This window comes from Oncorhynchus mykiss, chromosome 11 (genome assembly GCF_057628025.1).
Source record: "Oncorhynchus mykiss isolate SJ-2025 chromosome 11, ASM5762802v1, whole genome shotgun sequence".
NCBI lineage: Eukaryota > Metazoa > Chordata > Actinopteri > Salmoniformes > Salmonidae > Oncorhynchus > Oncorhynchus mykiss.
The window spans coordinates 74335164-74351091 of NC_143032.1; the positions used below are offsets into that span (position 1 = coordinate 74335164).

The 15928-nt window shown below is 45.2% G+C and overlaps 1 protein-coding gene across 2 annotated transcripts in view; it reads right to left on the bottom strand.

The window, feature by feature from the left end:
* The window catches only part of LOC110536359 (ATP-binding cassette sub-family A member 2), a 129674-nt gene that overhangs the window by 13498 nt on the left and 100248 nt on the right, over positions 1–15928 (bottom strand). Inside the window, exons 22-36 of one of the 2 annotated variants that reach the window (XM_090189155.1) lie at positions 15454–15666; positions 14069–14265; positions 12938–13111; positions 10750–10979; positions 10461–10581; positions 7430–7509; positions 5768–6005; positions 4583–4807; positions 4162–4264; positions 3585–3907; positions 3104–3317; positions 2814–2919; positions 2419–2530; positions 2045–2105; positions 595–769 (exon numbers count right to left, since the gene is read on the bottom strand). In XM_090189155.1, the coding sequence (XP_090045281.1) occupies positions 595–769; positions 2045–2105; positions 2419–2530; positions 2814–2919; positions 3104–3317; positions 3585–3907; positions 4162–4264; positions 4583–4807; positions 5768–6005; positions 7430–7509; positions 10461–10581; positions 10750–10979; positions 12938–13111; positions 14069–14265; positions 15454–15666 (2572 nt within the window). Of the gene's footprint in view, positions 1–594; positions 770–2044; positions 2106–2418; positions 2531–2813; positions 2920–3103; positions 3318–3584; positions 3911–4161; positions 4265–4582; positions 4808–5767; positions 6006–7429; positions 7510–10460; positions 10582–10749; positions 10980–12937; positions 13112–14068; positions 14266–15453; positions 15667–15928 lie in introns of both variants that reach the window. The other variant, XM_036936262.2, reaches the window with a different exon arrangement.

A 15928-nucleotide genomic window follows, 5' to 3' on the forward strand; every position in this document is an offset into this window, starting at 1 on the left:
GCTCTTTAGGCCAAAGGCAGAAGACCTCAGCTCAGGCCTTGGATATTCGAGGATCTGTCACGTTCTGACCTTAGTTCCTTTGTTTTGTCTTTTGTTTTAGTATGGTCAGGGCGTGATTTGGGTGGGTTGTCTATGTTAGTTTGTCTATGATTTTCTATTTCTGTGTTTGGCCTGGTATGGTTCTCAATCAGAGGCAGCTGTCAATCGTTGTCCCTGATTGAGAACCATATTTAGGTAGCCTGTTTTCCATTGTGTTTTGTGGGTGGTTGTTTTCAGTCTTTGTGTGGCTACACCAGACAGAACAGTTCCGGTTGTTTCTTTGTTGTTTTGTTGTTCAGTGTTCAGTTTTCATTAAATAAGATGAACACTCACCACGCTGCGCTTTGGTCCTCACCTTATTCTTCCCACGACAGCCGTGACAGGATCAAATAGTTTCTCACACACACACACACACACACACACACACACACACACACACACACACACACACACACACACACACACACACACACACACACACACACACACACACACACACACACACACACACACACACACACACACACACACACACTCCACCCCACCCCCTCTTACCATGTCCCATACGTAGTTGGCCAGCCAGTAGATGACTGGGTCACATCCAGAGACAAACTGCAGGTGCTTCGCCTTGGTAGACTTTTCTGCCACTAGGAAGACCACAAAGCTGGCTGGTACAAAGGACATGGCCACGATGATGAAGATGGCTATCACCACATCAGTGCCCTGGAGCCTGGAGGGACAAACAGAGACTTAGTAAGACAGTGAGCGAGTCTCAAATGGCACCCTATATCAGGGGTATTCAACGCTTACACCCTGAGGTCTGGAGCCTGCAGCTTTCTTCTTCTACCTGATCATTAGTTGCACCCACCTGGTATCCCAGGGCTAAATCAGTTCCCAGGTCTAAATCAGTTCCCAGGTCTAAATCAGTTCCCAGGTCTAAATCAGGTCCCAGGTCTAAATCAGTTCCCAGGTCTAAATCAGTCCCTGATTAAAGGGGAACAATGAAAAAGAGCAGTAGAACTGGCTTTGATACTCAGAGTTGAGTTTGAGGGCCCTTTATAGTGCACTACTTTCGACCAGGGCCCACAGGGATCTGGTTAAAAGGCCCATAGGGATCTAGTCAAAACACCCATAGGGATCTGGTTAAAAGGCCCATAGGGATCTGGTTAAAAGGCCCATAGGGATCTGGTTAAAAGGTCCATAGGGATCTGGTTAAAAGGCCCATAGGGATCTGGTTAAAAGGTCCATAGGGATCTGGTTAAAATGACCATAGGGATCTGGTTAAAAGGCCCACAGGGATCTGGTTAAAAGGCCCATAGGGATCTGGTTAAAAGGCCCATAGGGATCTGGTTAAAAGGCCCATAGGGATCTGGTTAAAAGGCCCACGGGGATCTGGTTAAAAGGCCCATAGGGATCTGGTTAAAAGGCCCATAGGGATCTGGTTAAAAGGCCCACGGGGATCTGGTTAAAAGGCCCATAGGGATCTGGTTAAAAGGCCCATAGGGATCTGGTTAAAAGGCCCACGGGGATCTGGTTAAAAGGCCCATAGGGATCTGGTTAAAAGGCCCATAGGGATCTGGTTAAAAGGCCCACGGGGATCTGGTTAAAAGGCCCATAGGGATCTGGTTAAAAGGCCCATAGGGATCTGGTTAAAAGGCCCACGGGGATCTGGTTAAAAGGCCCATAGGGATCTGGTTAAAAGGCCCATAGAATCTGGTTAAAAGGCCCACGGGGATCTGGTTAAAAGGCCCATAGGGATCTGGTTAAAAGGACCATAGGGATCTGGTCAAAACGCCCATAGGAATCTGATTAAAAGGCCCACAGGGATCTGGTTAAAAGGCCCATAGGGATCTAGTCAAAAAGCCCACAGGGACCTGGTTAAATTTAGTGCATTATACTGTATATAGGGAATAGGGTACCGTTTGGGACACAGCATTGGTAAGACAGTTCTTTTCAGAGATATGCCACAGTTTAATATTCATTAACTGGATACATCGATTCTTACAGGTAGTCCAAAGAGAGCCTTGCACTGGTACGGTTCATAGGGTGGTTGGTCAGGGTGATTCCTGTGAGCCCAAACACATCAAGAAGAGGGGTTAGATGGGGGCAGATACTGTACAATCCCATATAAGATCCCCAGATACTAAGGAACCTTGGACATACATTTTCACATAAATAGCTACTCAATTCACAGAATCCTAGCATGAGTGCCAGTCTGTTTGTGCTATTATACCAACTCTCTGTCCCTCACATGTTTGGCTTGACAATGAAAGCAATTGACTTGGCAAGAACACAAACAGATCTGTGAGCAGGCTAACAGAACCCCATATACCCCAGGTAATATTATGCTTTGAAGTATGTATAGGCAGCCTCTCTCACCGTATGCAGCAGGGTTGCCCTTGCCTGGAGGCAGGTTGGCGCGCAGGATGGCGTTGTTGAGGACATTGAGATAGGTTGGCATGCTGTGGTACCCTTTATTATTGTACAGCACCTATTGGTAGGGGACAAGTCTGTCACTGACAATGACAGAGCAGCACAAATAGCTAAGTGTTATAATGACCCTGGACCCCAACAGCTAATGGGGATCCTAATAAAATACAGCAACAAAAAATACCATCAAACTGACACCAAAGTTGTGTCTCAAGTGGCACCTTATTCTCTTTATAGTGCACTTCTTTTGACCAAGGCCCAGGTCAAAATTGGTGCAATGTTTAGGGAATAGGGTGCCATTTGGGACCTATCCTGTCCCTTTAAGAAAATGGCCTTCTGCTCACCTGAGCTGATCTACGCACAGCTATTTTGCGAACCATGGGCGGATTATTTTTCCCAAAGGATGCTGGGACTGATTTCTGTATGTTGCCTACAGTGAGTCCTCCATATCTAGAGAGAGAGAGAAGAAAAAAAAGAAACAGAAATGGAAAGAGAGAAAAAGACAATTGGATAGATTCCATACCTCTTCCCCTCTTTCCCTGTGTGTGTGTGTGTGTGTGTGTGTGTGCGTGTGTGTGTGTGTGTGTGCGTTCTTCTGTGTGTATGAGTCTAAGCCCATGCATGAGTGTGTTACCTGTGCAGGCGCAGTCTGTCAGAGGTGTAGAGGAGGTACTCTGACACGTTGCGCCCGGTGATGTCCACCAGAATGTCCCCAGTGACCACCTTCATAAGGGGCGGCCGCCCCCCGACCCCACTGGGGCAGGAGAAGCCCGTCCCCTGCATGGAGCAGATACAACGAACCGGCTCCCGGATAGACAGAGGTAAGGTGGGTGGAGAGGTCACTGTTTCTGAGGACACACACAATATAGGGGGCAGGATTGTTAGGGAGGCTGCTGTACAGGACAGGAGAGTGGGTCAGCCTTGTTTCAACCAGAATGGCCCACACAGGACTCTATAATTGTCAGACGAGACATCATAAAATAAAGTAATATAATGTGATAGTGTAATTAAATTATATATTGATATGATAGCTAAAACATTTGCCTACATACAGTACATATAAAGTAGCAGACATATTCTTTATCCTTTACCACCTGAGCCTGACAGAGACTTACCCCGTACAGTGGTAAGAGTGGCAGCAGTGAAGTTCCACAGTCTATCCTCAAAACGAGGGTCGGGGTCATCTGAGGGGGCTGGCGAGGGGGGAGGGGGTACGAAGTTGGACAGGGGCACTCCCTGGGTGAAGGAATCCAGACACATGGAGTCAAAGTAGCGGGCAGCTAGGGTTTTGGAGTTGTTGGCACTGGGGTTGAGTGTCTGTGCCAGCTGGTCCAGGGTGCTGTTGAAGGGCGTTTTGAGGACGCAGGTGGCGCCCACGCCAGAAGGCAGACGGAGCGTGTTGGCGATCTTCTGAGGGCTGGCGTCTGGGGACAGTTTACTGCTGAGGAGAGGAAGAACAGGAGGCTGTTGTAAAGTTACAAACACCAGCTTTACAACATTGGTGGCCTGTAGATTTGGACTAATGATTTTATGCATTATGGGTGATAACTGAGATAAGATAAATGAAAGAATAATGCTAGTTGTCAGAAGGAATTATATTATTTGGGATGTGTAAAAATGCATTCACATTGTGTATATGTTGTCATGATGGTAATGAGTGACATAGGGCATCCTACTCCATGTCTGTCTGACCTGTACTGTGGGCGATCTTCGTTGGCGTAGGGGATGAAGTTGCCACGAGGCTGGGTGTAGTTGTGGTACTGGGATGGAGACAAGACCAATGGTGGCAGATCTCCTGAAGAACACAAGAACAGAGATCACATAAAGACAACCTACAAACACTGACAAACAGCCAAGTCCATTTGAACTTCAACTGTAGCTAGTTGAACTTGAGAAAAACTGTCTTTCTTGCATTCACACATGCACTTGCTTTTTTTCTTCCTGGCTGACTCTGCTGAACGTGGCTATTTTGAAGAAGAGTCGACTTGCAATAACTGTTGTGGGTGTTTTTTTCCCTTCTAAAACTTAGTTGAGTGCAGTGACTGTAAGTCGCTCTAGATAAGAAGTTCTGCTACATGACTAAAATATTAATGTAAAATATAGTTGTCCTCACCGATGGAAGGCACCGACAGGGCTACGGTCATGGCCACACAGACGAAGAATGCAGGCAGCAGGATCTGAGAGAAAAGACCCTTGGTGTTCCTCTTGGCACAGTGGAACCTCTTCACGATGAGGCCATGGAATTGACGTAGCTTCAGCCACCAACCCTCCAGCTTGAAGCTGCCCTGGTCCTCCAGGACCACAGGCTGCTCAGGGCCAGAGGACTCATCCGCTTCCGCTAGATACACAGAGACATGGAGAGAGAAATGAACAAAGTCTAAAATCATCTCACACAATGGAGTAACATACCCTCATTAGCTCATCCAACCACACTGTATTTCATTGCACCATTTCATTGGTTGATGTGGTAAAATATCATGTGTTCTTGTGTTCTTAATAGTGTTGCAAAGGGAGAGCAAATGACTGGAAAATGTTAATCAGTAAACTACCAGAAATGTAACTTTCAAGAAATATGTGGAATTTTATTACATGACATCTTGTGGCCTTTTTGGGTACTTCAGATTATCACTGGTGTCTGTAATTACTGTATATTTGGCCCTCTGTGTGGCCTTAACACATGTACAAAAATATATATAGATAACAATCTAAGAAGATTATTTTTAAGGATTTTAAATGACAAAGCTGAAAAAGATTATCCTAAATATAAACCATCAAGTTACCATTGGTGTTTAATATGAAGGTTTCAGCATGAAATATAATTTACATATTTTTTACACACTTTTATTTATTTGACTTTGTCAATATGTATTTTTTGTGAATGTTTTGGGGGTAAACTGGTGGCTGTAGTGAAAAAAAGACAATAGAGTTGCAGAGTTCATTGAAAATAATTTTCATTAATTAGGTTATTTTCTCTTGAACCAAATGGTCTACACGAAAGTCAAGGACAATATGGACACGGATATAAAAAACAAAAACAATAATATCTGTATATTAATTCAATTTTTAAGAAGTTATTCAAGTATAAATGACCTAAATTAAAATAGATTCTGGTAACTTTGGTAAATTACGGGTAGTTTTTAACCCCAGTTCTTAATAACCTCTCTGGTTAAATATAATGAAGGTAATAATGTTTTTCACTGAGTTACACCCTCTCTATCTTATTCAGTCTATCGTATGACATAACAGTGGAACGCTACTCAGTCTAAGGGATTGAGGGCTGGGATCGGTCCTCTCCTACCCGTCAGGCTGGTAGAGTCAGGGTCTTGTCCGTTGTCGAAGAGGGGGCAGTAGTCTCCATAGAAGTCTGTGTAGAGCCCCCCCTCGTCCCCCCGCACGGACCCCAGGGAGGAGGATGAGCGCAGGGACGACTGACTCTGGCTGAGCCTGGAGCAGTTTAGCAGGTTACTGAGCTCTACCCCTGGTCTCAGCACACTGCTGCTGCCTCCTGCAGGAGCCCCCGGCCCCGGGCCATCACCCTGCAGATAGGGATAAAGACAAATAAATAAACATTCTGAACCAGAACGACCAATAGAGCAGGAGCCCCGGGCCATCACCCTGCAGATAGGGATAAAGTCAAATAAATAAACATTCTGAACCAGAACGACCAATAGAGCAGGAGCCCCGGGCCATCACCCTGCAGATAGGGATAAAGTCAAATAAATAAACATTCTGAACCAGAACGGCCAATAGAGCAGGAGCCCCGGGCCATCACCCTGCAGATAGGGATAAAGTCAAATAAATAAACATTCTGAACCAGAATGACCAATAGAGCAGGAGCCCCCGGCCCCGGGCCATCACCCTGCAGGTAGGGATAAAGTCAAATAAATAAACATTCTGAACCAGAATGACCAATAGAGCAGGAGCCCCCGGCCCCGGGCCATCACCCTGCAGATAGGGATAAAGTCAAATAAATAAACATTCTGAACCAGAACGGCCAATAGAGCAGGAGCCCCGGGCCATCACCCTGCAGATAGGGATAAAGTCAAATAAATAAACATTCTGAACCAGAATGACCAATAGAGCAGGAGCCCCCGGCCCCGGGCCATCACCCTGCAGGTAGGGATAAAGTCAAATAAATAAACATTCTGAACCAGAACGACCAATAGAGCAGGAGCCCCGGGCCATCACCCTGCAGATAGGGATAAAGTCAAATAAATAAACATTCTGAACCAGGAACGACCAATAGAGCAGGAGCCCCCGGCCCCGGGCCATCACCCTGCAGATAGGGATAAAGTCAAATAAATAAACATTCTGAACCAGGAACGACCAATAGAGCAGGAGCCCCCGGCCCCGGGCCATCACCCTGCAGATAGGGATAAAGTCAAATAAATAAACATTCTGAACCAGAACGACCAATAGAGCAGGAGCCCCGGGCCATCACCCTGCGGATAGGGATAAAGTCAAATAAATAAACATTCTGAACCAGAACGACCAATAGAGCAGGAGCCCTGGGCCATCACCCTGCGGATAGGGATAAAGTCAAATAAATAAACATTCTGAACCAGAACGACCAATAGAGCAGGAGCCCCGGGCCATCACCCTGCGGATAGGGATAAAGTCAAATAAATAAACATTCTGAACCAGAACGGCCAATAGAGCAGGAGCCTATTTCATGTTTCTGTAGCGTGAGGCAGCTTGATGTACAAGTACACCCCCTGGACAGGACACAAGTCTATCGAAGGGATGAGGGATGGGTAAGTTAGACAAATCAATTAATTAATTAGTCATTCAAGGGTGTCTGTATCAATTAGAAAATGTTGGAATTTTAAATATTATAAAAAAACGAATTTGTGATATTCTGGATCTCTAGAGATCTGAATTAAAGTATATTAACATTTGTCTGTTTTGCAACCATCAAGTAATTGATTCTGAAAAAAAGTAGTGTTGAACTCATCCCTACCTGCGGCCCAGGGGCCCCCAGACCCACCACCGTAGCAGCAGGCTTCCCCACTGAGCTACCGCCCGGGGAATCCTTCATGTCTGGGACGAGAGAGCGATCATGATTAACATTTAAAGAGAGTTGCAACACCAACACTAAAGACTAAATACACTATAGATACAAAAGTATGTGGACACCCCTTCAAAATAGTGGATTTGGCTATTTCAGCCCCATCCGTTGCTGACAGGTGTATAAAATCGAGCACACAGCCATGCCATACAGTCTCCATGACAGTAGAATTGCATAACTGAAGAGCTCAGTGACTTTCAAAGTACAGTTGAAGTCAGAAGTTTACATACACTTAGGTTGGAGTCATTAAAACTCGTTTTTCAACCACTCCACAAATTTCTTGATAACAAACTATAGTTTTGGCAAGTCGGTTAGGACATCTCCGTTGTGCACGACACAAGTAATTTTTCCAACAATTGTTTACAGACTGATTATTTCACTTATAATTCACTGTATCACAATTCCAGTGGGTCAGAAGTTTACATACACTAAGTTGACTGTGCCTTTAAACATCAAATTCCAGAAAATGATGCCATGGCTTTAGAAGCTTCTGATTATCTAACTGACATCATTTGAGTCAATTGGAGGTGTACCTGGGAATGTATTTCAAGGCCTACCTTCATACTCAGTGGCTCTTTGCTTGACATCATGGGAAAATCAAAACAAGTCAGCCAAAACCTCAGAAAAAAATTATAGACCTCCACAAGTCTGGTTCATCCTTGGGAGCAATTTCCAAACGTCCGAAGGTACCACGTTCATCTGTACAAACAATAGTACGCAAGGATAAACACCATGGGACCCCGCAGCCGTCATACCGCTCAGGAAGGAGACGCGTTCTGTTTCCTAGAGATGAACGTACTTTGGTGCGAAAAGTGCAAATCAATCCCAGAACAACAGCAAAGGACCTTGTGAAGATGCTGGAGGAAACAGGTACAAAAGTATCTATATCTACAGTAAAAACGAGTCCTATATCGGCAAGAAAGAAGCCACTGCTCCAAAACAGACATAAAAAGCCAGACTACAGTTTGCAACTGCATATGGGGACGAAGATCATACTTTTTGGAGAAATGTCCTCTGGTCTGATGAAACAAATGACCATCATAATGTTTGGAAGAAAAAGGGGGAGGCTTGCAAGCCGAAGAACACCATCCCATCCGTGAAGCACTCATGTTGTGGGGGTGCTTTGCTGCAGGAGGCATCATGAGAATTGAAAATTATGTGGATATTTTGAAGCAACATCTCAAGACATCAGTCAGGAAGTTACAGCTTTGTCGCAAATGGGTCTTCCAAATGGACAATGACCCCAAGCATACTTCCAAAGTTGTGGTAAAATGGCATAAAAACAACAAAGTCAAGGTATTGGAGTGGCCATCACAAAGCCCTGATCTCAATCCTATAGACAATTTGTGGGCAGAACTGAAAAAGTGTGTGCGAGCAAGGAGGCTTACAAACCTGACTCAGTTACACCAGCTCTGTCAGGAGGAATGGTCTAAAATTCACCCAACTTATTGTGGGAAGCTTGTGGAAGGGTACCCAAGTTAAACCATTTAAAGGCAATGCTACCAAATACTAATTGAGTGTATGTAAGCTTCTGACCCACTGGGAATGTGATGAAAGAAATAAAAGCTGAAATAAATCATTCTCTCTACCATTATTCTGACATTTCACATTCTTAAAATAAAGTGGTGATCCTAACTGACCTAAAACAGGGAATTTTTACTGGGATTAAATGTCAGGAATTGTGAAAAACTGAGTTTAAATGTATTTAGCTAAGGTATATGTAAACTTACGGCTTCAACTGTACCATCATTAGACACCACTTTCCAAATAGTCAGTTTGTCAAATTTCTGCCATGCTAGAGCTGCCCCGGTCAACTGTAAGTGCTCTTATTGTGAAGTGGAAACGTCTAGGAGCAACAACAGCTCAGAAGTGAAGTTGTAGGTCACACAAAATGAAAGTGAAGCACGTATCTCATAAATATCATCTGTCCTCAGTTGCAACACTCACTACCAAGTTTCAAACTGCCTCTGAAAGCAACATCAGCACAAGAACTGTTTGTCAGGAGCTTCATGAAATGGGTTTCCATGGAGCAATGGAAACGTGTTCTCTGGAGTGATTAATCCCGCTTCGCCATCTGGCGGATGCCTGGAGAACGCTACCTGCCCCAATGCATATTGCCAACTGTAAAGTTTGGTGGATGAGGAATAATGGTTTGGGGCTGGTTTTCATGGTTCGGGCTAGGCCGCTTAGTTCCAGTGTAGGCAAATCTTAATGCTATAGCATACAATGACATTCTAGACGATTCTGTGTTTCCAACTTTGTGTCAACATTTTGGTGAAGGCACTTTTCTGTTTCAGCATGGCAATTCCCCCATGCTCAAAGCGAGGTTCATACAGAAATGGTATGTCGAGGTCAGTGTGGAAGAACTTGACTGGCCTGCACAGAGCCCTGACCTCAACCCAATCAAACACCTTTGGGATGAATTGGAATATTGACTGCGAGCCAGGCCTAATCATCCAACATCAGTGCCCAACCTCACTAATGCGCTTGTGGCTGAATGGAAGAAAGTCCCCGTAGCAATGTTCCAACATCTAGTGGAAAGCCTTCCCAGAAAAGTGGAGGCTGTTACAGCAGCAAAGGGCGGACCAGGTCCATATTAATGCCCATGATTTTGGAATGAGATGTTCGACGAGCAAGTGTCGACATACAGTACTTCTGGTCATGTAGTGTAGATAATGTGTGAAAAGTCTATATCAGCATTTAACTTCCGGCAACTCAGACACTGCACTGCATGCTCAGCAGAAAGGAAATTAATGTAATTAATGTACTGAAGCCCTTCTATAAACAACTTTATTGATCCGTGTAGCCGCAGACAGACACACTGGGATTTGGTCTCATAGAATCACTAGAATGGGAATCCCTATTCAAGTCAATGATACCATAATGAGTGGATTGGATTGGCAGCCATTTTGAATGTATTCACCAGCATCACTGTTCTCCAGGGACTGGTCCTCCTCTGACACCTTGAGGAAGACCTCCTCCAGAGTGGTGTCCATCACCCCGAAGCTGGTCAGAGCCAGGAGGTCCAGACTCTGCTCTAACGCCTGGGAATAGGGAATATGGGCTGTGGTTAAAAGTAGTGCACTATAAAGGGAATAGGGTACCATTTGGAACCCTGTCTTTCTGTGTCTGAGTGAGTACCTGCCTGTTTGTCTATCTCTATTTGACTTTGTGCCTTCATCTCTAGGTCTGTGTTTGTGTCTGTGTCGTACCTGAAAGAGCCTCTCGAAGCAGCCCTTCTTGACAGCCTCCGAAGGCAGCACATAAGACAGCTCAGTGTTGGAGTCAGACACCAGCAGACAGGACCCCACGAACTGACGGATGAACTTGGTGACCCGGGCCTCCGAGCATGGAGACAGGGAGGAGGGGGACAGGGATGAGGAGGGAGACAGGGAGGAGGAGGAGCAGGGAGACAGGAAGAATGGAGGCTGGGTGACCTGGTCTGGAGGCACAAACACACAGCATTATGGACGGAGGGAGGACAAGGAGAATAAAACACACAGCATTATGGATGGAGGGAGGACAAGGAGAATAAAACACACAGCATTATGGATGGAGGGAGGACAAGGAGAATAAAACACACAGCATTATGGATGGAGGGAGGACAAGGAGAATAAAACACACAGCATTTTGAATGGAGGGAGGACAAGGAGAATAAAACACACAGCATTATGAATGGAGGGAGGACAAGGAGAATAAAACACACAGCATTATGGATGGAGGGAGGACAAGGAGAATAAAACACACAGCATTATGGACGGAGGGAGGACAAGGAGAATAAAACACACAGCATTATGGATGGAGGGAGGACAAGGAGAATAAAACACACAGCATTATGGATGGAGGGAGGACAAGGAGAATAAAACACACAGCATTATGGACGGAGGGAGGACAAGGAGAATAAAACACACAGCATTATGGATGGAGGGAGGACAAGGAGAATAAAACACACATCATTATGGACGGAGGGAGGACAAGGAGAATAAAACACACAGCATTATGGACGGAGGGAGGACAAGGAGAATAAAACACACAGCATTATGGACGGAGGGAGGACAAGGAGAATAAAACACACAGCATTATGGACGGAGGGAGGACAAGGAGAATAAAACACAGCATTATGGATGGAGAGAGGACAAGGAGAATAAAACACACAGCATTATGGACGGAGGGAGGACAAGAAGAATAAAACACACAGCATTATGGACGGAGGGAGGACAAGGAGAATAAAACACACAGCATTATGGATAGAGGGAGGACAAGGAGAATAAAACACACAGCATTATGGATGGACGGAGGACAAGGAGAATAAAACACACAGCATTATGAACGGAGGGAGGACAAGGAGAATAAGGATGCAGCAGGAAAAGTAGAGGGCAGAGAGACTTTAGAGGCAAAATGTGAACAAGCAATAGGGGAGAGTGGGGTACGTTGAGCCGACAGGGTAAGTTGAACCACCCTTGTTTCTAGGAAACCATACACAAAAAAAAAATTAAGGATGAGGTCATCATTTCATGGAGTCTATGATGGAAGAAACCACTTGGAAAAGGTGGTAAGTAAAGTTAGGTCCAAAAAATGGATTTTCACTAAGTAAAAATAAGTTATTGTGTTTTATGATGCTTGTATCTAAACCAAAGTAGATCATTTTTAAATTATTCTATACATAAGTTGGGGTCTCAATAAGCTCCAATATGAGGTCCTAAACATAGCATGAAAGTGCATCCTTGTTGCTCTGTGGGCAAATACAGTCAAAATGTTTGCATTAGAGTAAGTTGAGCCATTGGCCATGGGGCATGCGGATTTGCATTTATCGTCGAAGGAATGAGCGTTACACCGAGGCCTGTACTCTGGAGCGGGATCGATTTGGATGTGGAGGGTCCGTCATGGTCTGGGGGCGGTGTGTCACAGCATCATCGGACTGAACTTGTTGTCATTGCAGGCAATCTCAACGCTGTGCATTACAGGGAAGACATCCTCCTCCCTCATATGGTACCCTTCCTGCAGGCTCATCCTGACATGACCCTCATGACAATGCCACCAGCCATACTGCTCGTTCTGTGTGTGATTTCCTGCAAGACAGGAATGTTAGTGTTCTGCCATGGTCAGCGAAGAGCCCGGATCTCAATCCCATTGAGCAAGTCTCGGACCTGTTGGATCGGAGGGTGAGGATTCCCGGACATTCCCCCCAGCGCAGTTTCTTTTTTTGCTGAGTTTATATTTCCCTTGGCGGAGTGATGCCGAATGTTTAAAAAAATCGCTCAAGTTACCCCACTCTCCCCTAAATGTAAAAAGACTTGGATAGAGAAAGTGAATACGTCTGACAGCTGGTGAGAAAATACAAAAGACACACACACACACACACACACACACACACACACACACGAGGAAAGAAAGACCCACCGCCGCTCTCACTCTGTTTCTTGACCAGGGTGAGTTTGTAGCCGTCTCCGTAGGTGCTCTTGAGAAAGAGTGGGGAGCCGCAGCACTTGAGTTTCCCATGGGAGATGATGGCTATGCGGTCTCCTAACAGGTCAGCCTCATCCATGTGGTGGGTGGACAGCAGGATGGTGCGGCCTTGAAACACAGTTCAAAAAAATGTACTTTCAATATACATCAAAATGTGTCAATGCATCATTTTGTTAGTGTGAGAAGATTTGACAGGACCTTATGGTAGTAGAGCACTGTATAGGGGACAGGGTTTCACTCGGTCAAAAGTAGAGCACTGTATAGGAAACAGGGTTTCACTAGTTCAAAAGTTAAGCACTGAGGCCTCCTGGGTGGCGCAGTGGTCTAGGGCACTGCATCGCAGCGCTAGCTGTGCCAGCAGAGACTCTGGATTCGTCTCTCCCGAGCCCGTACGGGAGTTGTAGTGACGAGACAAGATAGTAATTTCTAACAATTGGGGATACCACGAAATTGGGGAGAAAAGTAAAATAAAAAGTAGAGCACTGTATAGGGGACAGGGTTACACTAGGTCAAAAGTAGAGCACTGTATAGGAAACAGGGTTACACTCAGCCAAAAGTAGAGCACTGTATGGGGGACAGTGTTTCACTAGGTCAAAAGTAGAGCACTGTATAGGGGACAGGGTGACACTAGGTCAAAAGTAGAGCACTGTATAGGAAACAGTGTTTCACTAGGTCTAAAGTAGAGCACTGTATAGGGGACAGGGTGACACTAGGTCAAAAGTAGAGCACTGTATAGGAAACAGGGTTTCACTAGGTCTAAAGTAGAGCACTGTATAGGGGACAGGGTGACACTAGGTCAAAAGTAGTGCACTGTAGTGTGTTAGGTTGACCCATGTCTCACCCTGTTGTGAGTGCTAGTGTCTGTTGTGAGTGCTAGTGTCTGTTGTGAGTGCTAGTGTGTGAGAGTTAGGGATAATGTGTCAGGTTGACCCATGTCTCACCCTGTTGTGAGTGCTAGTCTGTGAGGGTTAGGGTTAATGTGTGAGGTTGACCCATGTCTCACCCTGTTGTGAGTGCTAGTCTGTGAGGGTTAGGGTTAATGTGTGAGGTTGACCCATGTCTCACCCTGTTTGTACTTGAGGATGAGGTCCCAGATGGCTCTGCGTGCGTAAGGGTCGACACCCGCCGTGGGCTCATCCAGGATGACTGCCCGGGAGCCGCCCACAAACGCTATGGCTACGGACAGTTTCCGTTTCATTCCTCCAGACAGAGTCTGGACCAGGCTGTGCCGTTTATTATTCAGCTCCAGATCCTCGATCATCCTGACAACACACACACAGCACCTTGTAATTTACATTCTTTTGAGATATGGATAGGTATGATTAGTTATCACTGCTGGCTCCTGTAATTCATAGGCGAAATTACCATGGGGGATGGCAGGGTGGGAGGGCAACCTGGAGGTCAGTGGCTCCCCATGATAGCATATGAACATGTCATAAGCAATGCCAACATTTGTCAAATTTGCAAGAAATTTGCTTTAAAACTGCAACATTTTCTCTCATCCTCATGGCAAAATGTGTAGAATAGCATTTATTGAGCTATGAAAAAGCACATTGTTCTTACTTCCCCATGGCAAATTTCTCTCAGTCTCATGACAAAATGTGTAGAATAGCATTATAAAACGGAATATTTTCTCTCTGCCCCATGGCAAAATGTGTTGAAATGCGGGAAGTTAGCTGAAGGTAGGTGCTACGGGGCCCCAAATGCATCTCCCCTGCTCAGCTGCACCGTCTGTTCAAGCCCCTCCCCCACTAATGTATGTCAGGGGTGGTACGAGGGGGGGTTGGCACAAGACCCCAGTGAAATATGATTGGCCACCTTTGGTGCCTGGCAGGGTAAAACGAACGCACCAAAACAGTATTACATCATCTGTGCTTCTGTCATTAGAAGAAAGACTTTCATAATGACCGAGTGGAAGCTGACAGAATACGGTCGGGAGACAGACTCGGGAGTTGGGATCAACATTCAATGACACACGCATCAGTCTTTGTTCATGGTAAGTTCACACTCAATTATTATAGAAAAAAAAGTGGACTGGGCACAAGGTTGGCGAACTCCAATTATAAAACAACTCTTCACCTTTTGAGTCTTCTTAATATTTGCCTTGAAATAATGACGTGATGACTTATTCTTCAACTTATATTTCAAAATACCCCTCCATATACCCCTCAAAATAACCATCAAGAGGCATAATAAGTCATGTAGAATTGCAGGAAATGTGTTTTAAAATGTCTCCAAAAATTACGGGGGAGGACCCCTGGACCCCCGTCTACTGTTCATCCCCCCAAATTCTACACCACAATTTCGACCTTGCTGTAATTATATATACCATTTCTACCCTTCAATATGAAGATGTGAGCTTTTATCCTAATCTATCTAATGCCATATTGATAATTTAACACCTTAGGGTCTTTAATTTGGTTAAACCATAAAAATGGGATGTGACATACTTGTCCATCTCCTTGCGGATGTCCTCCTCGGCCATGCCTTTGAGTTTGGAGTAGAACCACAGGTGCTCCTCCACACTGAGCTTGTCAAAGAGCACGTTGTGCTGGGGACACATGCCCAGGTTCTGCCTGATACGCTCCATGTCAGTACGGATGTCATGGCCGTAGATGGTGGCTGAGCCCGAGGTGGGCGGGAACAGACCTGTCAGAATAGACCTGGGGACAGTAGCAGAAAACTAATGGTAGTTATTGATAGGGTTCATTCTAGAGGGAAGAAATGGACACAGAAAACAAATGTTACAATGTATTTGAAGGCCATTTTGTGGACATTATGGGAATGTTATGGGAATGTTATGGCCAACATTATGTATGGCCTGTTTAGAATTCATCATACCCCTTGAAACACAGTCTTACCAAAACATACAACACAAACCTCTGTCTCCTTCTGTGAATCCACACGTAAACACAACACAACAAC